The following is a 26245-nucleotide window of genomic DNA, read 5'->3' as shown; positions in this document are numbered from 1 at the left end:
CTGCCCTTCCCTCTCCCCACTAGGGTCTTCCAGGGCAGGTGAGTCCCTAAACATGAAGCTCCCTCACTTCTCTTTCTCGGCCAATAGAAATGAAGAATAACCTGTGAATTCATAAGATCATAATTGGAAAGGACCTCAGCAGTCATTGACTCCAGGACAATTTACTACGCTGCCCTAGACAGGGCCCAAATGCAACACTCCTGTTGGCTTCAGAGGTTTCTGCATCTGGTAGTGATAAGAACCCTGGAAGCTGCTTCACACCAAGTCAGACCCATTGGTTCATCTAGCTATGTGTTGTATACACTGACTGGCAGCAACTCTCCAGGGATTCAGGCAGGGTTCTCTCCTAGCTCTACCTGGAGATGCTAGGGGTTGAAGCTGGGATCCTCTGTGTGCAGGGCAGGTGATCTCCCATGGAGCTATGGCCCCTTCCCCTATTCTGATGCAAGACATAGCACTGGACACGACCTCAAAGGTGGCTTAGTCCAACACACACACCCCTCCAATGCAGGAAATGCGCTCTCAAGCATCACCCCTCTTGCCCATTACAGCCTCGCCAGCTACCTTCATCTCTTCCAGCCAATCCATGAGGTAGGCCAAGTCCTGGAACATCTTCTGCAGCTCGAAATGGAGCATCAGGCGCTCCCGGCGGGCAGCCACCAGCTCGCGCAAGTAGTCCCAAAGCCTCGCCACGTTGTTCTTGCGCGCCAACACCCGCTTGATGTCGTGGTAGCCCTCCGCCTCCAGCTCGGCTGCCACCGCGTTCACAGCTGCCACGCGCTCACTGTACGCCACGATGTCCGTCTCGATGGCTTCGTGTTTCCGCACCGCGGCCTCCACCGCCGAAATGTCCAAGCCAAAGTTATCCTACAGATTGTGGAGCAGGAGAGAAAGAATCTCATTCTTCAGGATGCTGGGGTAAGGTTGTTTCCCCCCACCCCACGCCGCTCTCCCAGATCAGACAGAGAGAGACAGACACTTCAAGTTCAGAAAAGTGCCACCAAAATGATCGAGGGGGTGGAGCGATTCCCTTAAATGCATGGCATGGAGAAAGTGAATAGAGTACGTTTTTCCTCTAATTATTATTGTTATTAGTAAATTATAATAATATAAATTATAATATAATATAATATAAAAACACACTAAAATATGAGACATTTCAAACTTCCCTATACAGGGCTGCCTTCAGGTGTCTTCAAAAAGTCAGGAGATAGTGGTTTATATCCTTAACATCTGATGGGAGGGCACTCCACAGGGCAGGTGCAACTACCGAGAAGGCCCTCTGGCTGGTTCTCTGTAGCTTCACTTCAGAGTGAGGGAACTGCCAGAAGGCCCTTGGAGGCCGGGCTGAACGATGGGGGTGGAGACGCTCTTTCAGGTATGCAGAACCAAAGGGCTTTAAAGGTCAACACCAACACTTTGAATTGTGCTCGGAATCCTACTGAGAGCCAATGTAGATCCTTTAGCTGGGTCTGGGAAGCTGCTCCCAGTCACCAGTCTGGCAGCCGCATTCCAGATTAACCGTAGTTTCCAAGCCACCTTCAAAGGTCCCAATGAAGCTGAATGCAGTTCCCAAGATTCTTTGGGGGGCGTCATATGCTTTAAATGTGCATTGGATGTTGCTTTAAATGTATGGTGTGGATCTGCCCCTAGACACAACCTAAATGCTCCTCCTCCTCCTTTCACTGACCTGGGAGACGAGGCGCTGGTTCTCACTCAGCCAGGTCTCACGCATGGCTGCCTTGCGGTCGAAGCGTGCTGCCAGCTGCTCCAGCTTCTCCTGCCGAATCAGCTCATTGCGCAGCGCCAGCTCTCTCTCATGCTCCGCTTTCTCCAGCCGCTCCCAGCCCTGTGGAGGAGGAAAGAAGTCATGGAGACAAACATTTCCAAAACAAGTGTTTTAATTTCTTTAAATGGAGAAGGGATTCAGTTTGTTTTGAAGCTTTGGCTGCAGAATTTTCAAGGCATTCTGCACATGCTCAGAAGCAATGTCACTGCCCCACAGTGCTCAATTGGAAATGAGTTCATGAGCTGATCCTTGATTAAAATCAAATCCGGATTCCAGGAAATTGCCCAAATGAATGGACTTGCCTATTAATCATTAATCGTTGTTAGCTGACGGCTTCTATTTGGAATCGACAAATACCAGCTGAACCTGGGCATAACTATTTGTTTGCTTCATCATATAATATGTTTCCAGCCTGCATTTCTTTAAAATCAAGGTGGTTCTAGTAGACTCAGAGACAGATGCACCAAATACAACACACATATTGGTAAGCACTAGGCCTCCGCTACCCAGGAACACCAAGTGTGCTTCCTTGGGCAAATGGACAAGTCCTAAGTAACACCGCCCTCCCAACCCCACAGTTCTGCAGAGGTAGTTCAGTGGTGGAGACCAGTATCAATAACCCTGGCAATATGAACAAGCTGCTGGACTCAGTCTAAGGCAGTGTCCTAAGTTCCAGTGGTGGGAGCACAACTTAGAGCACATGCTATGCATGCAGAATGTCCCAGGCCCAACCCCTGACCAGTCAGCACAGGGACCCAGAAAGTGGCCTTGTACCATAACAGCCCAGTTGCGCCATCAAGTTCAGTAGTATCAGTGGCTCTCTGACCCCCAGTGTTCCACCACCAATCCCTTGGCTCTGAGCCTTCTTCCTCTGGGGTTTCCCTTGGGGGTTCCCTGGCTGCAGCCTCCCACCGCTCCTCTTCGTCCAGCCAGTCCATGGCACTCACCTTGTTGATGTCAGAGATGAGCCTCCCCTCTCGTGGCGTGTAAACCTTTTGGTTATTGGCTCTCATCTTGCTCTGGATGGTGAAAAGCAGAACTTCAAGATTCCCTTTCTCTGTAAACCTGGGAGAAGGATAATGCATGCAGAGGAGGTGGGCAGAGGGAGAAAGGAGAACAGCAAGCCAGGTTTAGGAGCAAGAATGCACATTTCAAAACTACTTTGCATGAGGCCCCTTTCTCACTGCTAAGAGCATGCAGGAGTTTTCAGGAGACTTTGTAAGTCAGAGAATTCCACTGGAAATCTGAGCAGAAATTTCAACAGTTTATCTGGAAATCGCACACAAATGGCATTTGCTATGATTGTTTCCTTAGTCTGCAAATGTTACATTACAGTACACTATTTTCTGCATTGCTTTTGACGTTTCCCTTCCCTCGAAATTAATCACGCAATCAATTACGTTAGCTTCGGCATTAGCAAATAGTGAGATGAACAGTGTCGGTTTTAACAGAAGCCGAACTGCAACAGAACAGCAACAGCACTGATTGTGGTGAACATGGGATGGAAATCACTGCCTCCTGACATCCCTACAGAAGACGGACACACATTCTTCCAGAACCCACAACAATAGCACATGTTTTCCCAGCACTGTGGTGGAGGGGCTATGCAGGGCAAGCAGCTCTGGGACTTTATTTAGAGGTGAAGTGATGACACCATCTGTTGGAACACCACGGTAATTGATGGAGCTTCCTTCTTCAGGCAAGTACATGGGTCTTTCAAGTTTGTTTGTGATAGCACAGAGCAGCAACAGGGAACCTCCAACCCATGGTTGAATTTAGGCTCACCAGATCACCCCATCTGGCCCATGAGGCCATTCTTGGCCAGCCACACACCACCTGTCACTCACCTGATGCCACAGGACACTTGATGCGAGACAGGTAAAGCTGGGGTTGCCCAGGAGCAACTGGGAGTTCATGGTTTAAGAGTGCGCCCTGTTCCTTTGTATTTAATTTAATTTGAATTTGGCACCAAATTTAAGACCCACACCTTTGAGGTGAGATCAATTATCTCCTGTGAAATACAAAGGATTAGCTAGCTTCTGATCTGGCGCACTGGATGAAAGTGGTCCCCCACTCCTGGCATAGATAAAGTTAGAAAATGAGGAAATATAACCAAGCAGAGGCAGGATATTGTATTCCCATCCCCCAGGGGCGAAAGAAGGCGTCATGACACCCGGGGTCGGGCCGTTGCTACGTAAGGCACGTGTGTGGCGTCGCTACGTACGACACATGCGCCGTACATAGCGACACCGTGCAGGCGCTGTACATAGCGGTTTGCGCCGGCGGTGCTCCAGCGCCGTACAGATGGTGCCAGGATCCCTCCGTCACCACTTACAGCCCCAAATGGAGGATCCTCTACATGTGGCTGTAGCAGCAACGAAGGGATCCCACTGCTGTCCGTACGGCGCTTGAGCGGCACTGGCAGCAAAACGCTATGTAGAGAGCATGTGCGGCGGCGTTACATACAGTGCATGCGTGCGACGCTGCACATGCACTGTACATAACTGTTTGCCACCAGCGCCGGGATCCTCTGCTTGTGGCTGCAGCTGTGAACGGAGGACCCTCCACATGCAGCTGCATGATGGCTGCTCGTGCCGCTGTGAGCCCCCGCGGGGTGCCTTCTTGTCACTCCCCCAGACATGGCACCCGGGTCGCAACGCCGGCACCCCCCCCGTTGCAACACCACTGCCCCCCCTTGATGGGGTTCCTATTTCAGGCTAGCAGTTGAAAAAGCGGTAACACTTTTTTGAAAGATTGTTCACTTTCCTAATTAGAAGCTAAAGGTAGTATTTCACCTGGCTAAAAATCTTTTGTTAATGTTCAATGATTTTTACTTATTCTGTTCTATGACTGCCAGCTAATCCTAACAAATTGGGCACTGTGCTGTAAATTGAAGCTCTTGCGGGATGGAAGCTTGTGTGTGTGTGTGTGTGTGTGTGTGTGTGTGTGTGTGTGCCTGCACTTTGGGCTCTTCTTGTGGGCTTGGCTAGGGTGGCTGCCATGATGAGCTCTTGCACTTCAATCATTAGCTGCAGGAGCCTTTTGCAGCCCCAAGGGCCACCTTCCCCCTGGGCAGGCTTCCAGGGCCCACATGCCAGTGGAAGGTGGGGCCATGGGTGGAGCAGCAGGTGCGACTCCTGCCTTTGTAGAGTTTGCAAAGCCACAGACAAGTCACAGGTTTCTACACACACACACACACACACACACACCTCCTTCCTCCATTACGACAAGCAAGAAATATTACCCCAATTCAAGGACATATTGCATCCAGGCAAAATGCACTTGGGAAGGATGCAGATCAGCAAGCAAGAAGCAGAATTGGTCAGAGAAGTTAACTCTTTATCCAAAGAAATGGCATTCAACTCAGCAACACTACCCAGCAAGTCTTGCCCCTATAGAGCAGTTGCCAGGACTGACAGTCCCCACCTTCAACCCCCTCTAAGAATCCTCCTCTGTTGGATGTTTCCCAAGCAGTCTCAAACTGCATCTGGGAACCTGTAATCTCTGTTCTGCTCTATGCATCATCCTGCATGTCCTTGGGGACCCGGGGGGGGCAGGGGCAGGAGGTAGGGGAGCTTGTTGCAGTCGGAGAGACAGACTCCTGGGATTCTTCTGCAGCCTCTTGTTGCCCGCCCCTCCTCTGCTTCAGCCTCTGAGTCTGAACTCCTCCTTGTCACAGGCTCTCCTTGCTCACTAAATCCCGTTGCCTCTTCAGCATCCAACAACTCCCCCGACTGGGGTGTGGCCTGGGAAGAATTCTGAGAGCCTGGCGGACCACATCTGTCGCCCTGTGCCTGAGGCTCCCTACCTGTGATTTACCATGACCCCACTGAATATCTTCTTCTTCCTCCTCACTCACAAAGACCAGAACTTACTTGGGGGGTTTCTCCACAGTGCGGTAGGTGTTGAAGGCCTGCAGCTGGTTCTGCACTCCACTCAGACAGTTGGCCAGCTTCCGGTCGTTCAATGTCAAGATGGTCTGCTCAATCCATTGCAGAAGGTCAGAAGCCAGCGTCTCGTACTTCTCTATCAGCTTGTCGGCCTCGATGGCATGGTCCAAGACCTGTTGCAGGAACCTGCATCACTCAGACACCCTGGGAAGGGGGCTGGTGGCCAAAAGACCCGCAACCCTTCTTTGAAGCATGTTGGTCTAGACTTGCCTCACCTGCAATGGCTGCCTAATTTGCATCCTGGTCCGATCTGAAGTGCCGGCGGTTTTTGGTTACGTTACCTCTGGGTGCTACAAGCACCTTTCGGAAACAGTGACTAATGCTGCCTTCTTTGACCCAGCCTTTCTTGAGGGAGAATATGGGCAAGGGTGAATGTTTGAGCATGCCCAGACCTGGTGCTGTTTGGCTTTCGAATTTGTTTCATTCTTTTTAAATTTTATAATCCACTTTGGGACTCTTCGGGCCAGAAAAGTGGGATTACATAATCCAATCTGATCTAAACCCGGCTCTCTTGCAGACCAGCTGCTCCAAACAGTCCCAAAATGGATAAAACGATCTTATCTCGCCTATAACTCAGCTCCCTATAGCTCAGCTGTGGCCCAGACCTGCCCTGGATAGATGGCAAAGCTGAGTTTTGAGACAGAGCAAACCACATGGCAGGGTAGGGAAGGGGACCAGAGATGTGGGACTGTGTGTCCCTCTAGATGTTGCTAGACTACAACTTCCACCATCCCTGAACATTGGCTGCAGGTCCAACAACATCTGGAGGGCCACAGAATAGACATTCCTAGTATAAGATCTGGAGTTGTGCTTTTAAAAGCACCTAAAATATCCTTTTAATATTCTGCATTGTTTCCCGCCCAATCACCCCACCCTGAGGAAGAGTTTGGTGAAGACTGAAAGCTTTTTCTGCACTTAAGACTCATAGAATTTTAGAATTGGAAGAATAGTAGAATTTTAGAGTTGGAGGGGACCCTGAGGACCATCTAGTAAAGTTCAACCCCCTGCAATGCAGGAATATGAAGCTGTACCACATAGGAAAGACCTATATGGGAAAGACCCTGATGTTGGGAAAGATTGAGGGCACTAGGAGAAGGGGACGACAGAGAACAAGATGGTTGGACAGTGTTCTTGAAGCTATGAACATGAGTTTGACCAAACTGCGGGAGGCAGTGCAAGACAGGAGTGCCTGGCGTGCTATGGTCCATGGGGTCAAGAAGAGTCGGACACGACTAAACGACTAAACAACCATATAGGTGTTGAACCTGCAACCCTGGCGTTATCAGCACCACGCCCTAACCAAGTGAGCTACCTCCTGCACACAGGCTGTCCCAGCAAAATATACCACCCATCTCCTCAAATGCCTGCCCTTCTTCCTGCAATCCTGGTGGCATTGGAATCCAAGTGCATTTCGGCTCCCAGCACTCCCCAGCTCCCACCACAGCCCTCTTCATGGTACCTTCCCAATCCGTTTCCCTTCCACGGCTAAGGCTTTCATCTTGGAGAAGTAGTGGTAGTAAGTGGCCACATAGGTGATGATGGACTTCTCATCAGGCTGGTCCACGTTCACATCTAGGGAGAAACGGAAGAATAAGGAGGAGCAAGAGAAACAGGACAAAGAACGGCTCTGTTTTCAGATGGTCACCACCTTTAGTTTGTTCAGTGTCACTAGAGGCCCAGGAAGCTAGAGGTGCCTTTTACAATGGTTGGCTGGCATGGCAGCTGCAACTAATTCCTGGACCAGGAAAGCTTGATTGCAGTAGTGCAGCCACTGATAACTTCAATACTGGATTACTGCAATGTTCTCTCTGTGGGGCTTCCCCTGCGCTTTGTCTAGAAACTGCAGTTAGCGCATGAAATCCAGTCAGCGTATAACACCCCAGCTCAGAAATCTGTACTCGCTGCTGATTTTTCGTGGTCCAAGTTCAAGGTGCAACTGTTAATATATAAAGCCCTTGGGACCAGTTTAACTCCTATGCGCCCACTAAACCACTTTCCTCTGCAGAAATAGCACTTTTACGAGTTCATTCTGCACTCGTAAGGAACCAATTCTAGACTGTGGCAGTTCCTACACCCTGGAACTCCCTGCCCATTGACATATACAAGCTGGCATGTGTTATAAGTTGCTATTTTAACTGCTGGTTTTAATTCCGTTTTGCCAGTTTTAAATTCTGCTTTTAATTTTCACTTTTACTGGTAATTTATATATATATATATATATATATATATATATATATATATATATATATATATATATATATATATATATATTGCAAACCACTTAGGAGGTTTCATTTACAGTGATGTGCGATTTTTTAAAAATACACAAACAAACAAACAAACATGTGGCCAAGCCAACAGAGACAAACGGGAACAGAGATCCAGGTGTCCTCCCAGCTGAGCTCACCTTCGGGATCTAAAAGCTTGGTGAGGCCCAGTTCCTTTTCGGCAATGTTGAAGGCATTCTGGAGGTTGTAGTGTGCGTTGCATTTCTTCAAGGTGTCGATGTCTATCAGGTCTGGCCTGATGAGGACACCAAAGTAAGCATAAGAACATAGAACAGCCTGCTAGATCAGCGATACCTGCTCGCAGAATCACTACTTCATGACAAGGCCAGTGGCCCATCTAGTGCAGGACCCTGTTCTCACAGTGGCCAGCCAACGGGAAGCCCACAAGCAGGACCTGAGCGCAGCAGCACTCTCCTCACTTGTGATTCCCAGCGACTAGCATTCAGAGGAGTATTGCCTCCAACAATGGAGCTGGAACATACCCTTTGTGGCTGGTAGCCATTGATACCCCTCCCCTCCCCCAAAGCATACAAGAATGAGCGAGCTGCTACCAAGCCATGACAGGCCCCAACCAACCTTCACTGACCTGTGTTTGTGGACAATTGCGTTGAAAGCCAGGCCATCCCTCCAGCTGGTGGTGAAGTTGTGGACGTTCACATTTGGGTACCTGTAAACACACAGCGGGGGGGCGGGGCAGGGAATAGGCTTATTTATTTTGCTTTGTTTCGCGTTCTTGAACCCAGCCCTCCCTTGAACGTTCGAGACATGTCACTACAACTGAAATGTATATTTCCCGTTCTGGGTTCTTGAAACATCCAAGTGTAGTAATATTAAACCTTGGTTGTGTCACATCTAGCTGAGCTGGATTTAGCCTCAGAGGCAGCCAGCTCCTAACCTCAAGCCCAAACAGGGAAGGGGAAACCCCTGGCTCACAGTCCCCCACTTATTCCCTTACCCAGCTGTTTTCATCTGACACCAAAGTAGCAAGGCATCCTTGGCGGATTTCTTCTCCTTGTTATCCTCTGTCTCCACACTGATATCCTGGATCTGCAGAAGAAGGCAGAATAACAATATCTCAGTTCTCCTTTCACTATTGGAGGCAGAGTGCGTATACAGGGGTACCTCAGGTTACAAACACCTCAGGTTACAAACACTTCAGGTTACAGGCTCCGCTAACCCAGAAGTAGTACCTCGGGGTAAGAACTTTGCTTCAGGATGAGAACAGAAATGGTGTGCTGGCGGCACGGCGGCAGCGGGGGGCCCCATTAGCTAAAGTGGTACCTCAGGTTAAGAACAGCTTCAGGTTAAGAAAGGATCTCCAGAACGAATTAAGTTCGTAACCAGAGGTACCACTGTAAATATCATTTGCTGGGAGTCACCAATGGGAAGAGTGTGCTTGCATGTGGGCTTCCTATTTGGGCTTATGGTTGGCTACTATGAGAACAGGACGTTGGACTAAAAGGGCCTTTGGCCTGGTCCACCAGAGGTTTTCCTATAATTAATCAGAGCTGAGGATGACCAGAGCTGCATTTATACATGTTACATATATTCAAACTGTGATTTAAAAAAATAAAAATAAAACCTGTGCCAAACCAATCCAAATTCTGCACCAAAAGGTAATTCTGCAACCTGTGTGACTTATGCAAATTAAGGAACGCTGTACACGTCTCTTACTTTGCACAGTAGGCCTGAAACTTGTGCGCAATTCACTTACAAGATTGCATCCTTGCATGCTTCATCGATAAATAAATAAATATGAAGGGAGCAGGAGAGCAAAGGAAAACTGTCAAAAGCGGCTGTGCAAGATCTCACAAGAGACTCCAGAGCCCAGAAAGGCAAGAGGGCTTTAAAAATTCTTTCCAAGCTGGGTTTTCCTGCTTCAGGAAGGAAAGCCCTATGCCTTGCTTACTGTGTTCTGGAAGGTCCTATGAGGCTCTTGCCGCGCAGCAAGCCAGTTTGGACAGACCCCCAGAACATAACTCCTGTATAAGTTTCAGGCCTATTGCAGAATTTGGCTTTTTTGCTAGCTGCTAGGCAGAATGGGAGAACAAGACCGATGCCCCTTCTGCTGCCTGCCAACTGCTGAAATTATTATTTAGCTGTTTTTCTGCACACATGCTTCTAAGATAGTATTTGAAGCCATGAGGGCTAGAAACCTGCTCCCCATCCCCTTTCGAGAAGAAGGCGGAGGAGCTGAAGAAGTGGAATTCTGCATCTCTACTACAACAACCTTGCTCTTTTTCTGCACTTCCATGGATAGGCAGTATATGGATCACTCTAGTTGCAGGGAATGGACAGCAGAAGAGAGGGGTCCTTCTTGAGGCTGACATTTTGGGGAGCCAGTCAAGGGGAAATCAAGGCAAGTTCCTTAAGGGAAAGGGGAAAAGGCATGACTCAGGTTGTACCTGGAAGCGGAGAATGATGGTCCATATGAGGCCCAGGGTCAATCGGTGGTTGCCGTCAACAATATCGTGTGAGCCCATATTCTCCAGGTGGACACGCTGCTCCTTTAAGAACTGGAGGGCCTTGTCCACGTTCTCCAGGCAGTGTATACGCATCCGGCCCTTGGTCGGCTTCGGCTAACAAAAGCAGGGTGAGAGGAGAAAGAGAGAGATTTTAACCGGTAACTCTGCCAGGGGATGAGTGTAGTACCCATGAGCTGGTGCAGAGTGCTTTTCCTCTGCTACCAAGCACAACTACGGTACTGTTTCTAATCCCAAGGATGCAAGACCACACTCACACCAAACATTTAAAGCAGCACACCATCACTTTAAAGAGTTGTGGCTTCCCCCACAGGATTCTGGGAGCTGTAGTTTGTTAAAGGTACAGAGAGTTGCCAGGAGGCCCCTATTCCCCACATGGAGCTACAATTCCCTAAGTTCCCTGGAATCAGGGACTGATTGTTAAACCACTCTGGCAATTGTAGGTCTGTGAGGAAGGGCTGCCAGAGAACCCAGGAGAGATGCTGCCAGTCAGTGTGGACAATGCTGAGCTAGAAAGTTCACCCGTCAGGCAGCTTCCTATGTTCCTAAGGTCTTTCCCAGTGCTACATGGAGATGCCAGGGATGGAGCCAATGAGTTTTTGCATGCAGCTTTTGCATGCAGAACAGGTGCTCAGCCAGTGGTGGTGTTGGAGGTTAGAGTGTTGGGCTATGGTTTAGGAGAGTAGGGAACAAATCCATGCTCAGCCACGGAGCTCATTTGGTGACCTTGTGAAAATCATTGCCTTTCATTCTCAACTATCTTTCAGGGTTGGTGTGGGGATGAAATGAGGAGAACCACACACATCGCCTTGAGCTCCCTGGAGCAAAAGGCGGAATATAAATGCAACGGATAAAATAAATAAGGCCAGGGCCACCCAGTCAGTCACAGAGACCTGTCTTTCTTTCATGTTCATTAGCTCATGCCAGCTGGGATACCGTAGCTCGTGTCAAGGTTGCAGGTTCGATTCCTGTATAGGACAGCTTCATATTCCTGCATTGCAGGGGGGTCAGACTAGATGATCCGCAGGTTCCCTTCCAGCTCTACAGTTCTATGATTCATTAGGCACCAAATGTGAGATGTTTTAGATGCCAGTCTGTTTGTTTTTTTAACTTATTGCTTTATTTAAAAAAACAAGAAAAAACTAACCAGCTTTTAGTAGCTCACTTATTATTTGATCTGCCACTTTTATCTATTTGATTGTTTTCATTCTAGTTTACTCTTTAGCACATATACTGCAATCCTGTAATGGAAGGTGGGGCAAAAAGGATACTTTAAAATAGTTAGCTAGCGACTGTGTATGCAAGAGAAGGTGCACCTCCCTTAGCCAGGATGCTGCTGGCATGTACCAACCCACCGCCTCCGCCTCCTCTTGGAAAGTCCTCCTTGTTCCTTGCAACCCAGTCAGGTGCTTCCACCACCACCCCTCCCAGCATGCTTCTGAGTATACCTGGCGCAAAGACACCAGGGTTGCACCTGCCAGGGAGCCGGTTGGACTGGCACCGGAGCTGCCTTCCTACACGACATTCCCAGACAAGAGTTGCCCGAGGAGTCGCCGAGGTTCAAAACCCCTGAAGGAGGGGCAGAGAAAATGCCCTGCCTATGAGAAGAATGTCCTCTCCTTTTGCAAAGCAAACCTCCTGCCCTTAAAGAGGCTGTTGCCTGGGCGGGTGGAGTCTGAGGGGAGAAAATGACAGCGCAGGGCTTGAGGATGGGAAGAGGAGCGGAGGTTGGGACATGAAAGGGAGGCTCCTAAGTCACCCACTGGTGCCATTTAAGAACTTTGCTTTTCATCTCGCGCCCCTTCTATTTCTCCCGTCCCCAAGGGTCATTTTTGGATGCAATGCACTGCTGATTTCTCTCCGATTAGATCAGGATTATGCCTTTCATGGACTAAAATGCATTCATTGGTCCTCTGCTGATATTGAAATCTTTCCAAACACGACTGGCGCCAAGGGAGGGGAAACCCACTGGGCCCTACAGAGCTTACTTACTGGACAATGACTCCCTGACCACTGGCCAAAGGGCTGACAGCAGGGGCTGATGGGACTTGGGAGTCACAACACCTTCTCATCCCTCCTGTAGCCTCTCAGGTATCATTAGGTCACTGTCCTCTCACCCACTGCAGCAATCTAAGCACTTCACTTTCAGGATACTCAGTGCCACCACTATCCTTTCAGTGTGGTGTAGTGGTTAGAGTGCCGGACTAGGACCTGGGAGAGAGACCAAGGTTCAACTCCCCACGCACTCAGCCATGAAGCTCACTGGCTGACTTTGGGCCAGTCAGTCTCTTAGACTAACCCACCTCACAGGGTTGTTGTGAAGATAAAATGGGGAGGAAGAGAACCGTGTACACCACCCCTTGAGTTCCTTGGAGGGCCCAATGCTGGCAGCAGACTCTCCCAAGTCCTTTCTAGCCATAACTGGAGATCCAGGGAATTGAACCAGGGCCTATTTGCTTGGAAAGCAGGCACTCTGCCACTGAGCTGTGGCCCTTCAAAGCCTTGCTTAAACCTGCTTAGTTCCCATAATCCCTCAGACCTCCAGCATCTTCTAGCATGCTTCAGTGTCTCTCTGCTAATACTACCCAGGGAATTCAGCAGCCATAACAGAAGCACCTGCCAAGCTGCCAGGCAGGGACAGCCTAGCTGCCAGGCTGCTTGGAAACCGGAAAAACTGCCTCACTTAGGCTGGGAACGAGCTGTTTTCCTTTTGGCTGCGAGGGAGGCGAAGCGTGGAATTCTGGGAACAGGTGCTTGGCTCTCTATTCAGGGGTGGGTGGGGGCTGAGGTTGGCCTAGCCTGGAGAGGTTTAAGGAGACGTGGCAGAGACATGGGAACCAGTCATCACCAGGCTTTATCCCAACAGTCTGGAGAGATCTGTTCCCATACAGCAAGCCATTCAAAGGATCCCCTATTAATTTAACAAAATAATACATTTCTCTGAGACGGTGCAACACAAATAATTTGCCACACCTGTGGGCATGCACAGTCACAACCACTGGGTGATGTCATTGTAGTTCACCACTTTGTGTGCGCATTGTAGACACGTGGTTTTAAGATCCTCGTCAGTAATGGGTGTCTTGAGCATGCGTAGGCAAACTAAGGCCCCGGGGGCCGGATCCGGCCCAATCGCCTTCTCAATCCGGCCCGCGGATGGTCGAGGAATCAGCGTGTTTTTACATGAGTAGAATGTGTCCTTTTATTTAAAATGCATCTCTGGGTTATTTGTGGCGCCTGCTTGGTGTTTTTACATGAGTAGAATGTGTGCTTTTATTTAAAATGCATCTCTGGGTTATTTGTAGGGCATAGGAATTCGTTCATCCCCCCCCCCCAAAAAAATACAGTGCGGCCCCACAAGGCCTGAGGGACAGTGGACTGGCCCCCTGCTGAAAAAGTTTGCTGACCTGGTCTTGAGCACAGTATTTCCATGAGTTGGCATTTAGGAAATGGAAGTTTTTTTGGGCTATGAATCTGTATAATACACCTGAACTGAGTTTTCCAATAATTAACTGTATTTGAGGAAACGCCAAGGCATTCTGCGAAATTATTTATCCATTTTGTTTGACGCACACCAGCACAGCTGGAGGCTGCTATATTCATTTCTATTAAAGCATAAATCTTCTCTCAGCTAGATGTGCACACACAAACACAAAATTACAGTCAAGGCCTCAGAATAGGAGGAGCCTCTAAGTACAAAATGATGACTCCATGTCAACTTTTACACAATTAAAAAAAATAATGGGGAAAACAGACTCAGAAACAGATGTTCTCATACGTACGAATAATAATGGTGACAATGATTTTTCATATTGTGTTTATGAATCGGTGCAGAAATAACTAATTTATATCAAAATTTCATTAGGCTGGGTGCCCATAAGATGTCAGACAGCATCAATAGCAAGTGAGGTGTATTTTTAGGAAAAGTACAGACCACACTAGCCTTCTTACAAGATAAACATTTTAGTTAGGCCACATTCACACCATACTTTTAATGCATTGTGATACGACTTTAAACAGCCATGGCTTCTGGGAGTTAGTTTGTTAAGAGTGCTAGAAGTTGTTAAGAAAAACCCTATTCCATCCCCTCCCATCCTTCCACAGTGAGGACATAGGTTTCGGGGCGGGATTTGCTCATGGTGAGAGTTTGCCAAACGTGCCTTCTTCTTAGCATGTTTCTCCCTTTTGTCCTGAGTTTGAGCGCCTTCAAAGTCCATGGAACCTTTGGTAAAAGCTGTTCTCCAACTGGAGCGCTCGCACGCCAGTGTTTCCCAATTATAGGTTTTTATACTACATTTTTTTTAGATTAACCTTGAGGGAGTCTTTAAACCTCTTTTGTTGACCACCAAGAATTACGCTTTCCATTTTAAAGTTTGGAATAGAGTAGTCGCTAGAAGATGAAAATCAGGCATCCAAACAACATGATAATACCAGCAAAATGGCTGCTCTGAGAATGAGGAGCATCAATGCTTTGCATTCTTACTGCCAACTCACACACAAAATCACTGTCAGTGAAGGACAGGCAACCCCCTGGGGAGATGACACATTTTCACGCCTATTGTTGTAACTTAAAACGTGCTTGCAGAAATGTTGATATTCTCCTTGTTAAGTCATAAAAAACCAACCCTAATTTTATTTTTTAACCAGTACTGAATTTATTGCCTATCATCTTTCCTAGGAGGAAGCCAGTAAATAGATGAGTGGATAGAAAGTTTAGGAAACGAAGGGGAGGAACGGATGTAAAGTACTGGATTTGGCACGTTATTACTTTGTACTGCTGCTTCATTTTTGTTCTTTGAAAATATATCAATAAGCCCTTGAGAGGCACCATCTTTAAAAAGAACCCTGCCAAAGAACTTTTTCTTTGAATGAATCCATTGACACTTAATTTTTCTTACTGCAAGTTTGAGGTTTTGGTGCACTGTGTTGCTTCAGTTCTAGGAAGCTGGCCCCCAGCCCCAGCCTGTGACGCTACTGCTCTGACCACTCACCAATTGCTCCCCTGAGAGCACCTCCAGCAGGCGCAGCAACATCCGCCCATCTCGCAAGTCGCTGTACAAATCACTGATCCGGCACGTGACCCGAGCCAGGTGAGAGTTGACCCATTTGGTGAAGGTTTTCTTCTGCACGGCCTCTCGTTCATCTGCAAGATAAAGCATGTGATGCTCAGAGTAGGAGAGACTTCACTGCAGCCTTCATGAGAACTAGCTGCCGCAGGGCTCCTCACAACAGGCTGCTTCCAGAGTCTTCTCTACAATACAAACCCCTTCCCAGTAAAGAAGCTCATAACTTCAGTGCCCCTCTCAAAATCTGCCTTTTGGCTGCAAGCCCCCAGCAGCCATTGGATTAGCTGCTTCTGATGTCACAGAATGTCTGCAAAACATTCCATCTGCCCAAGAGGAAACTCAGCAGCAGAATGTTGAAAAATGGAACCAAGAGAGCATGTTGAATGGAAGAACCAACAACCTGGGATACATGGTGGAGGATCAGTGGACTGCAGGTTGCTATTTTAAACGACAATGTTGGGCTGAAACTCCCCACAGATGTACCTAATTCTATTTGCAGGAGGGGACTGTAGCCTTTGCATGCTGAAGGTCCCTGGTTCAATCCCTTACACCTCCAGTTAAAACAGTTGGGTTGGAGGTGAAATACCGTTCTCAGCCTGAGACCCTGTACAGATACTGCTGGTCAGAGTAGACAATACTGGTAAAAAAAAAGTCAGATCTGGCAAGTGGCAGTTTCTTGTGTGCTCTGTTGACTAATAGCAGGGATGCAGACCTTGTGGCCCTTCAGATGAAGTAAACCATGGAGTTCAATGCAGCTTAGACTCAGATAATGTGAAATCAGAAAGACCAATAAATCCCTTAATCCCCAAGCTCTGTAAGTGGTGCACGTAACTATTGATCAAAACAAAGCTGAAATGAGCAAAACAGTTTAAAAAAACAAGCATACATGACATGAGTATCAATAAAAACACGGATAAAATCAGTAAAGCTTTTCAAAAAAGGGGGGATAATGAAACTATATGTCTGGTTAGGCTTGCTAGAATAAAAAAAAAAGGTGTGACAGCAATGGGGAACCTACGTATAGCCCTCCAGATGTTAAACTACAACTCCAATCAGCCCCCACCAGCACAGGGTAATGGGAGCTATAGTATGGCAACATTTGGAGAACTTCAGGTTCCCCACTCTTGGGTTAAGTTTATCTGATTGAAGCCTTTGGCATCATTTTGCACTATGCAGGAAGAAGAAGAGCAATCCCTCAACTTGTATTTATTTCTGTTTGTGTATAGGCTGCCCTTGATGGTCAAATTCTAATAGCATGCATATCCAGCTGTGTCCTCCTTTTTGAAAAAATGAGATTCCCTGCTCACTGTTTGCATTGAACTGCTCGTGGTGTCATAGCAGTTTCTCTAGTCTAGAGCAAGCTCCCAGGCCACGCAGTGTGGTTCACATTTAAATAAAAGTGGGCAGGGGCCAATCAAATGTTCCCTTCCCTTCCCTTCCCTCCCAGTTATTGACATCCCTGGGGATATGGGCATTTCAGAAAGAACCACACACTTGAGTCCACTCACTTGGTCCCTGTATTTGGACACTTAACAGCAGTGACAGAATATCTGCTTTGCATACAACCTCTGTCTAAGGATTGGGCCCAGAAGGGGGGGGGCATACAAATGGAAAGCAGTGGTGGCGGCAAGGAGGAGAGGGTCCACACAGAGAGAGCCCTCCAAGCCACCCCACCCCCAAATAAACCTGGAGCTGGCACTGGTAATTTCCATACTGTTTGCAGACTATCTGAACAAGGCCTTAGTGTGACCCAGAACAAGAGATAAAAGTCCTGCAAGGATTTATTCTGCTGAACCAACCACATGTGACCATCGCTGTGCATATTTTAACAGATGCCCTGTATCTGCACGATAGCACAGAATGAACCTACATTATGGAAAGTTTTCTGTAGAAAGAAAATGGGGTGGGGGTGGGGTGGGGTGGTCTGTCTTGTCGAGGAGAGAAGCTGCCTTCTCCAGAACAGGGAAGGGGAACCTGGTACCTTATCGACGTTGTTGGGCTATAATTCCCATAAGCCTCAACAGACAGGGATGATGGGAGCTGTAGTCCAGCAACACATGAGGTTATCCATCCCTGCTCTGGAGGAAAGCCCCAACGTTGTAGAAAGCAGGTGATTAAAAAAAATACAACAGCCTAGCTATCAATAACACTTATATGGATTTAAAAGCTTAATTTCATCATCTGAATTAAAAATAATCACTTTTTTGGGGGGGGGACATGGCATTGAGGACATTCTTTTTAAAGAAAATGCACAAACACGCACACACTGAGAATTTAAGAAAAGGATTTGAACTGCAATCCTATGTACATTATCTGGATGTAAGTTGTGCTGGAAATAGAGCTTACACCTGAGTAGGCATTTATAAGAAGAAGAGAAGAAGAGGAGTTTGGATTTGATATCCCGCTTTATCACTACCCAAAGGAGTCTCAAAGCGGCTACCACTCTCCTTTCCCTTCCTTTCCCACAACAAACACTCTGTGAGGTGAGTGGGGCTGAGAGACTTCAAAGAAGTGTGACTAGCCCAAGGTCACCCAGCAGCCGCATGTGGAGGAGCGGAGACACGAACCCAGTTCCCCAGATTACGAGTCTACCACTCTTAACCACTACACCACACTGGCTCTCACTACACCACACTGGCTCTCATTTATAAGATTGCACTAGGAATTTCATTTATAAGATTGCACTAGGAAAAACAAAGTAGAACCGCAGGCTTCTCCATTGGTTCAACCAGCAGGTTAGCTAGAAAAGCTTTTCTTGATTAATGGAAGGGGCAGTTTAATTGCGACATGAATTTTAATCTGTGTGTCTGGAGAAGGGCACACTTTTTGAAGCTATTTTGGTTCTGGTACATCACAAGCCAAAGAAAAAGGGGGGGGGGAGTTAATTGTGGTACAGTATTTCCTTCTAGCATAGGCCATGTACACATTTCCAGTCCTGGGTTTTTAATCTGGGTTCACATGATGTTATCCAAAATGCATATGTATCCTGTACAGCATAGCTGCCAAGTTATCCCTTTTTTAAAAGGGATTTCCCCTTATGCTGAATAGGCTTCCTCGCAAGAAAAGGGAAAACTTGGCAGCTATGCTGTACAGTACTATAAGATACTACTGTTTGAGGAGATGTTTCTAAAACCAGCTTCACACCAATTAGAGTCTGTAAAGGTGTGAACACCTTTGCATAGGGTAAATACATCCTCGCTCCCTGATGTGTACACAAACAGAAAAGGAATTGAGGCCAGTCTCCGCTGATGTGAACAGCTGGGGAAGGAAGAAGTATGAAATGCGGGGGGGGGGGGGCGGGTCACACACACAACTTCTTCACTGTGCTCTATGGCAGTAATGTGAACATATTCATAGTGTGACCATTTAGTAACTTCTCGCACAGTTCCTTCAATATCTCCATAAGGAATCTGTTGATGATTTTGTAATACACAGGTTTACTTTATCTGCCTTTTAAGCAATTCATTGATTATCAGATCAACTAGAAAAACAAGTTAATTGGTTGGCAGCCCACGTTGCTAACATCTCTTGGCTTGCAATCTCAGCGTTCCCAGTAATCGTTAACTAACTTATCTGGAAGGGCTTTGGTGCTAACTTTTAGGAGCCACTAAAGGATATATTCTGTAAGTCTTTATACACCAGACAACCCCCCCCCCCACATCCTCTTATTCCCCACCCCCTAGTTCTTTTGAGCAAGCTAGGCCTCGTTCTGCTGTTCTGCTTTGTTTTGCTGTTCAGAACTGGTTCAAATCTTGCTCCTTGCCTTAAGCTAAGAAGGGAACCTTAGGTAATATACTCTTTCTCAGCCTCTTCTCTCCCCAACCCTCAATAATATCAATTTACTTTGCAACAGCCCTACAGATATTTTGGGCTAAACCTCCCATCATGTTTGCCCTGCTACCAAAAAACACAAGTAGCTCCAGCCTGCCCATCAGTGCCTGCCTGTTTCTACTCCACCCTGAGCGTGCGCGCGCACACACACACACACACACACACAAGCTTTGTAGAAGTTCAGAAGCAATTATACTAGTACACAGGAGAAAGTTAGGAAGAGAAATTAAGTGGTAGCCAGGACACCTGGGTCCTCTATAGTATTCTGATTTTTCACAATACATTAATAAAACCAACTAAATGTACTGCCAGCGTTTTGTCAGAAGGTCCCGTGGCAGGTTACAGCGATTTAAAGTTTAAGAATAAAAACAGTTAAAGCAAATTGCATTCACATGAATGGGGGAAGGAGCGCCTCTGAAAAATGCACATCTTGGGTGTCAAATGGCAGGGTAAAGAGATGTGTCTTCTGCATTCGTTGAAATCTGCACAGGGGATACTCCAGAGATACCTCTGCAGGGGGAGAGTTTCAAAACTTAGGGGCTGCCACAGAGAAGGCCCTGTCCTGGGTCATGCCCTAAACCAGGCACCCCCAAACTCGGCCCTCCAGCTGTTTTGGGACTACAATTCCCATCATCCCTGACCACTGATCCTGTTAGCTAGGGATAATGGGAGTTGTAGCCCAAAACAGCTGGAGGGCTGAGTTTGGGGGTGCCTGCCCTAAGCTTATGTGGGGAAAGGAACTACCAAGAGGGCCCCCTCTGTTGACCTTGACACCTGGGAGGGTGCGTAGGGAGAAGCGCTCTTTCAGGTATTTGGGGCCTAAGTCATTTAGGGCATTAAACACTAATGTGGACACCTTGAAGTAGCAGCTGATGCAGACCTGGAAAGCTCAAGTCCAAGAGGGGTGTAGCAACTAGAAAAGGAGGTGCATTTTTAACCCTATAGAAGGGAGAAAGAGCTTTTGCTTCTGCCCGCACATCACCTTTCTGGACATAAGCCTTGGGCTGAGAGATGCCAGCAGTCCTGCCTCCAACTCCTCTTTCCCCGTCCACCTTCTTTGCATGCAATGCAAAGCAACCCCAGCAAGTGTTTGGCTCCAGGGCAAGAAAAGCGAAGGAAAGGACACAGGCAGGCCTCAGTTACTCCACCCCTCCTTGGCTTATCCATTAGAGGGTAATTTATTTATTACATTTACATCTCTCCTTTGCTCCAAAGAGCTCAAGGTGGCACACTCGGTTCTCCTTCTCCCCACTGTATACTCACAACAACTCTGTGAGGTAGGTTAGACTGAGTGATAGTGAGCTTTATGGCTGAGGGTCTCAGTCCTACACTCTAACCACTACACCACACTGCCACTGGTACATTCTCTCCCACGCCCTTCTCTCACATCCTCCAGGGCCAAAACCTCCCGGCCACTGCAGAAGGAAGTACCCTAAGCTGAGTCCTGGCTCAAATTAGGGCCACACCAGCCTTTGCCAACCAGGTGCACTTTTGGCCAAGATGTGTCTTGGCCAAAAAGTCCAATCAACCCCATTCAGCACAGGATGATGGGAGTTGTAGTCCAACAATCTGGAAGGTTGGTGAAACATGGCCTGCACAGTGGTCCTGCGTTTGGGGTTTGCTGCTGTTGTGGGCATGTGTTGTTGGGTCGTTGTTTTTAACTATCTTCTCTGCAGCTGGCATTTGCCCTACAGCCCAGGCAGGTGCTGCTCCTGTGCTTCGACCCAATAGACATTATGCATGCATGCACGGTGCATGCAGAGGCAACGGAGGGCTCAGCCTGCCCTTCTGCCTGAGTCACCGGGACGTGTCAGAGCAGGGCTTGTTTGCTAACCCTGAGCCGAGCGGCATTTCAAGAAGCCTCAGCTGTCGGCAAGCTGCTGCATACTCCCCCAATCACCCCCCTCACCCTAGAGACTGATAAAGGACCCCCTCCAGCTGTTAAGACAGAAGTCTATTTAGTGATCCAAGCATCCTGGACAATGATCCTTGCCTCTCCCCAGTGCAAAAGGTGGGGAGGGGGACGCAGGAACATTCCTTACAGAAGTCAGATCACTGGTCCATCTGTCTCTGTGATTTCTACACTGACTAGGAGCAGCAGTCGAGACTGAGAGCCAGTGAGATATGTGGGGTAGAGCACTGGGAGACCAGGGTCACATCCCCACTCGGCCAGGAAGCTCACTGGGTGACCTTGGGCCAGTCACGTGCTCCCAACCTACTGCACAGGGTTGTTGTGGAGATTGATTGAGGGGGAGGGGGGGAGAAAACCACACATGCCACCTTGAGCTCCTTGGACAAAAAGGAGGGATATAAATGCAGCAAATAAATAAATTCCAGGCTGTGATCTCCCTCAGCCCAACCTGCAGATACTGGGGACCACACCTGGGACTTTCAACAGGCAAAGCTATGACCTTTCCCCAAAACGAAACAAATGTAAGACTCTGGTCGTCAAAGTTCAGGAAAATGGCCAATTTAAACAGGAACATTAGAAGCTGCCTTTTAATGAGTCAGACCTGTAGTTCATCTAGTTTAGTATTTGACAGCAACTCCCCAGAATCGCAGGCAGGGAGCCTCTCCCAGCCCTACTTGAAGATGCTGGGGATTGAACCAGAGACATTTCAGCAGCCCCTTAATCTAAAACAGCTTCCCACCAGCAATTCAGTGACTAGATGCCACAGCAATCCTTGATACCAGTTCTGTCCCCCATTTCCAACCGGGCAACAATATTGCAGGCGCTAATAAAACCAGCCATATACCATCTGGGACTTGTACACCAGGTCATCCTCCAACATGATATAAGCCACCACTTCAATATGGGCCCATATTAGACACTGGAAACGGCAACATTCAGAAACCAGTGGGAGACAACTTCCCTCTCCCAGGATACTCTGCTGATGACCTCAGTCAGCCACCAGGCTTCAGCATAAAAGACTTCCAAAGGGAGGCTGCCAGATGAAAGTGCTGAATGAGAATTGATCAGCAAATCTGATTCTATTCAATTTGGGCTTAATCAGAACTCTGGGTTTCTTTCCTACCGCAGGTGTTGAATTAGCACAGTATATAGCTGGTAATGTACCGTAGTATTACTGTCAGTAACCGCTGCTGCGAAAAAGGACCCTTAAGTTTGTGTAATTTCGCGACAAAGTTCACAAAAGCACATCTTTGTCCTCTGCGATAACTAAGCAGTGAGGGAAAATAACACTGACCTGTTTTGCTCACATAGAATAAAGAAGGGTAGATAACATTTCAGGGGAATCCAACACCAAAAAGAGCTTGGGCCCAGATCATACTGTGGTGGTGGATGCTGCCCCAGAAATTTGGGGGTGAAACCTTGGCAAGGTAAATAGGCTGGGGGTGACGGGGGGGCTGCACAATGTGGGACAACAGCCTTACCCGGTGGGCGATAACTTTTTCAGTTATGTGGACTACTCTTCCCAGAGACACACAGCTGGCACTTACTTTGCTCGCTTTTTTGGTATCGAAAGGAGGTCATTTTATGGCTCCCCCAAGAAGGATTTGTTTTACTTTTTTAATGCTGTTTTTACTGCAGTTTCACTATTTGGAGATTTTTTTAAAAATTACAATTTTAATGCAACACAAGTTTTTGAATTATTCTGGTTTTTTTTATGGGTAGCTGACTTGGAACCTTTGACTGGAAGGCAGGGTGCAAACCTTTTAAAAATAAGTAAATGAAAGATATTGTGGCTGTGTGTGTTGAGGGGGAGGGGGGAGTTGGGGGTCAAGGTGAGCATTCCCAGAACAGCGCTTCCCACCGAAGAGGGGCAGGGTATAAAACAGAGCAGTCCTTGGAGTCACAGAGGCTGTGTCTGTCGGGTGTGTACTGTGGACGACTGCCTGTCAAGGCTCCTCTCTCTCTCTTGACAAGGTCTCCTGCCCTCAGCTTCCAGGAAAATGGGGAAGAAGGGTAGCTTTGGCAGGGGGCAGCTGGGCGCAGCCCCAAAGAATCTCAACCACGTCGCTGTGTTTGCCCCATGCAAATCCAGCGTGCGTTCAGCTAATTCCTGGCATCACTGTGCGGATTAGGGTCCCTGCAGCCACCGCTTAAGTCAGGCCAGAGAGATCTTGCAGGTTGGGGGGGGGGAAGACTCCTGGTTGAGAGCTTGCCCCCCAAATCTCTACCGATCACCGCGCCCCCCCCCCAGCAATTCTCCAGAGTGCCTACCTTGAAGCTGCTTGAACCTGCCCTCCAACACGTTGGCGTACTGGACTGCGTTGATAAATGCAGCCGGGGAGAGCTCAGGAGGGGGAGAAGGACCCTGGATCACCTCCAGCAGTTCTGGATCAGGTTCGTACATCCTTGCGTCTCGGGTACCTCCACTTGGACCACCACGGCAGCCCCCTGCCTGCCCGCCCACCCACCCCGGAAAAAAACCAACCGCAGTTGGGCCCAGGTAGCAGGAAGCGAAGCTCCAGCACCTTGGTGTGAGTTGAGTGTTTCAAGAGAGTTTTGCTGCCCCCTTCCAGGCGAGGGCGGCAACCCTGGGAAATTTACATAAAAACAGGTTGGGTTGCTCTGAATGGTGTGTGTGTGTGTGTGTGTGTGTGTGTGTGTGTGTGTGTGTGTGTGTAGTACATTCACAGAGCCCAGGCAGACATGGGGAGGGGAGGGGAACGGGTTGGGCAGTCTGCCCACACACACACATACAATTCGATAGTCTGAAAAACTAGCAAATCTCAGCATTGGGGGTTAGCCAAAGCTCTTATTGAATAGGGCTCAGGGCTCTACCCTCAGCACCAGACCAGGATGGGTGAAAGGGCACTGGGGCTCAGGACTACTGGATCCTTTCTCTACCCCCGCCCCCCCTTCTAAGAGGGGACTAATGATTCTGGATCTTGCCGAGGTAAGTTTATAAAAAAGATAAGATAGGGTTGTATCTAACTAAAGTTTACTCCGAACCAAATTTAGCCATACCCGTTCATGTCAATGGGTCTACTAAGAGTATGAATAACATTGGAAACAGCCCATGGGGGGGGGGCTGAGGTCTCTTCTTCTCTTGCTTGACTTATCCTTGACCTCCAGCCTCAGATGTGCAGTTTCTTTTTCTTTTTAAGATGTCACTACTACGTTTACATCCCTCTTTTCCTCCAAGGAGCTCACCCCGCCCCAAACATTTTATCCTCACAACAATCCTGTGAGGTAGGTTAGGCTGAGAGACAGGGAGTAGTGACGCAAAGTTACCCTGTGACTATGTTGGGTGAGTGGGGGCAGGACTTGAACCCTGGGGCCCCCAAGTCCTAGTCCAGGGGTCAGCAACCCTTTTCAGCCGTGGGCCGGTCCACCGTCCTTCAGACCATGTGGTGGGCCAGACTATATTTTTTTGGAGGGGGGAATGAATGAATTCCTATGCCCCACAAATAACCCAGAGATGCATTTTAAATAAAAGCACACATTCTACTCATGTAAAAACACCAGGCAGGACCCACAAATAACCCAGAGATGCATTTTAAATAAAATGACACATTCTACTCATGTAAAAACATGCTGATTCCCGGACCGTCCGTGGGCCAGATTGAGTAGGTGATTGGGCCGCATCCGGCCCATGGGCCTTAGGTTGCCTATCCCTGTCCTAATCTGACATCTCTAACCACTGCATCTCACTGGCTCTCATGCAGTACTTTATAAAAGAGCAAGTAATAATCTCTAGTCCTGTCTTTGTCTCCTGTATTCTCCTGTATTTGGGAGAGCTGGGTTTAAAGACACCTAGAGCTATCCCATGGCCTAAGAGAAGCCCCTCTCCCCCTCTTTGCCTGGTCCTCTTCCCCAATCTGTAAAATGGGGAGGGTTAGCTGGCCATCATAGTTTAGTCCCTAGAACTGTTTTATCTGCAGAACCTACAGGTGAAACAACAGAAACACAAAATCTTTTGAGCATGTACAAAGTACCTTATTCTGAGACATGAGGTGGGACTTGGGGATCTGGGACTGTGGGTTTTTGGCCTTCATAGCAAGAAGCAGGTGATCTTGCTGGCACACAAATGGGGGAAGATAGAAAGCAGGGTAAGGAAGGAACAGGACAGCTGGTTTCCTAGCTATTCCAAAAAAGAGGGGGGGTGCTAGACAGGGACGGATGAGCTCACCCAGCCGCCAGGGTCAAACAATGCAGGATTTGCATCCCATTGTCTGTTTTGTGTGGCTGTCAGGCTGGGCCATGAATCCTCCAGGCCTGCCAGTACCCTTGTGGGGCCAGCAAAGTTGACTCTTTGGCCCTATATCTGCCTCCCTGTTTCCCCCTCAGAAAGCTGTTTCTCCCAGTCATCCAAACAGGGACAAGGCTGCAAAGGTCTAATGCAGATTCACAGTTTTGTTGTGTAAGCTTCTGCAGTTACGCAGGACTCTTCTTCAGGTCAAATGTGGAAATTCAACAGTTAGGGGGCATGGCCATCCGCTAAGTTTCATCTGTCATTAAAGGTAAAGGGACCCCTGACCATTAGGTCCAGTCGTGACCGACTCTGGGGTTGCGCGCTCATCTCGCATTATTGGCCAAGGGAGCCGGCGTACAGCTTCCAGGTCATGTAGCCAGCATGACAAAGCCACTTCTGGCGAACCAGAGCAGCACATGGAAACGCCGTTTACCTTCCCGCTGTAGCGGTTCCTATTTATCTACTTGCATTTTGACGTGCTTTCGAACTGCTAGGTTGGCAGGAGCTGGGACCAAGCAATGGGAGCTCACCCCGTCACAGGGATTCGAACCGCCAACCTTCTGGTCAGCAAGCCCTAGGCTCAGTGGTTTAACCACAGCGCCACCTGGGTCCCATCTGTCATTAGTTGGGGCCTTATTCATCTGAACCAACCCTGCACTCCAGAATGGGCTTTTCAAATG

General features: G+C 48.2%; 1 protein-coding gene across 2 annotated transcripts in view; it reads right to left on the bottom strand.

The window, feature by feature from the left end:
- Positions 1 to 26245, bottom strand: part of SPTBN2 (spectrin beta, non-erythrocytic 2) — an 80175-nt gene that overhangs the window by 29883 nt on the left and 24047 nt on the right. The window contains exons 5-15 of one of the 2 annotated variants that reach the window (XM_035099449.2): positions 23588 to 23681; positions 15499 to 15650; positions 10433 to 10606; positions 8983 to 9074; positions 8614 to 8694; positions 8147 to 8262; positions 7199 to 7311; positions 5665 to 5852; positions 2737 to 2854; positions 1691 to 1849; positions 565 to 867 (exon numbers count right to left, since the gene is read on the bottom strand). In XM_035099449.2, coding sequence (XP_034955340.2) covers positions 565 to 867; positions 1691 to 1849; positions 2737 to 2854; positions 5665 to 5852; positions 7199 to 7311; positions 8147 to 8262; positions 8614 to 8694; positions 8983 to 9074; positions 10433 to 10606; positions 15499 to 15650; positions 23588 to 23681 — 1590 coding nt within the window. Of the gene's footprint in view, positions 1 to 564; positions 868 to 1690; positions 1850 to 2736; positions 2855 to 5664; positions 5853 to 7198; positions 7312 to 8146; positions 8263 to 8613; positions 8695 to 8982; positions 9075 to 10432; positions 10607 to 15498; positions 15651 to 23587; positions 23800 to 26245 lie in introns of those variants that run through there. The other variant, XM_035099448.2, reaches the window with a different exon arrangement.

This window comes from Zootoca vivipara, chromosome 17 (genome assembly GCF_963506605.1).
Source record: "Zootoca vivipara chromosome 17, rZooViv1.1, whole genome shotgun sequence".
Classification (NCBI taxonomy): domain Eukaryota; kingdom Metazoa; phylum Chordata; class Lepidosauria; order Squamata; family Lacertidae; genus Zootoca; species Zootoca vivipara.
The sequence above is the reverse complement of the archived record's forward strand: the minus strand, read 5'-3'. Positions and strand labels throughout refer to the sequence as shown.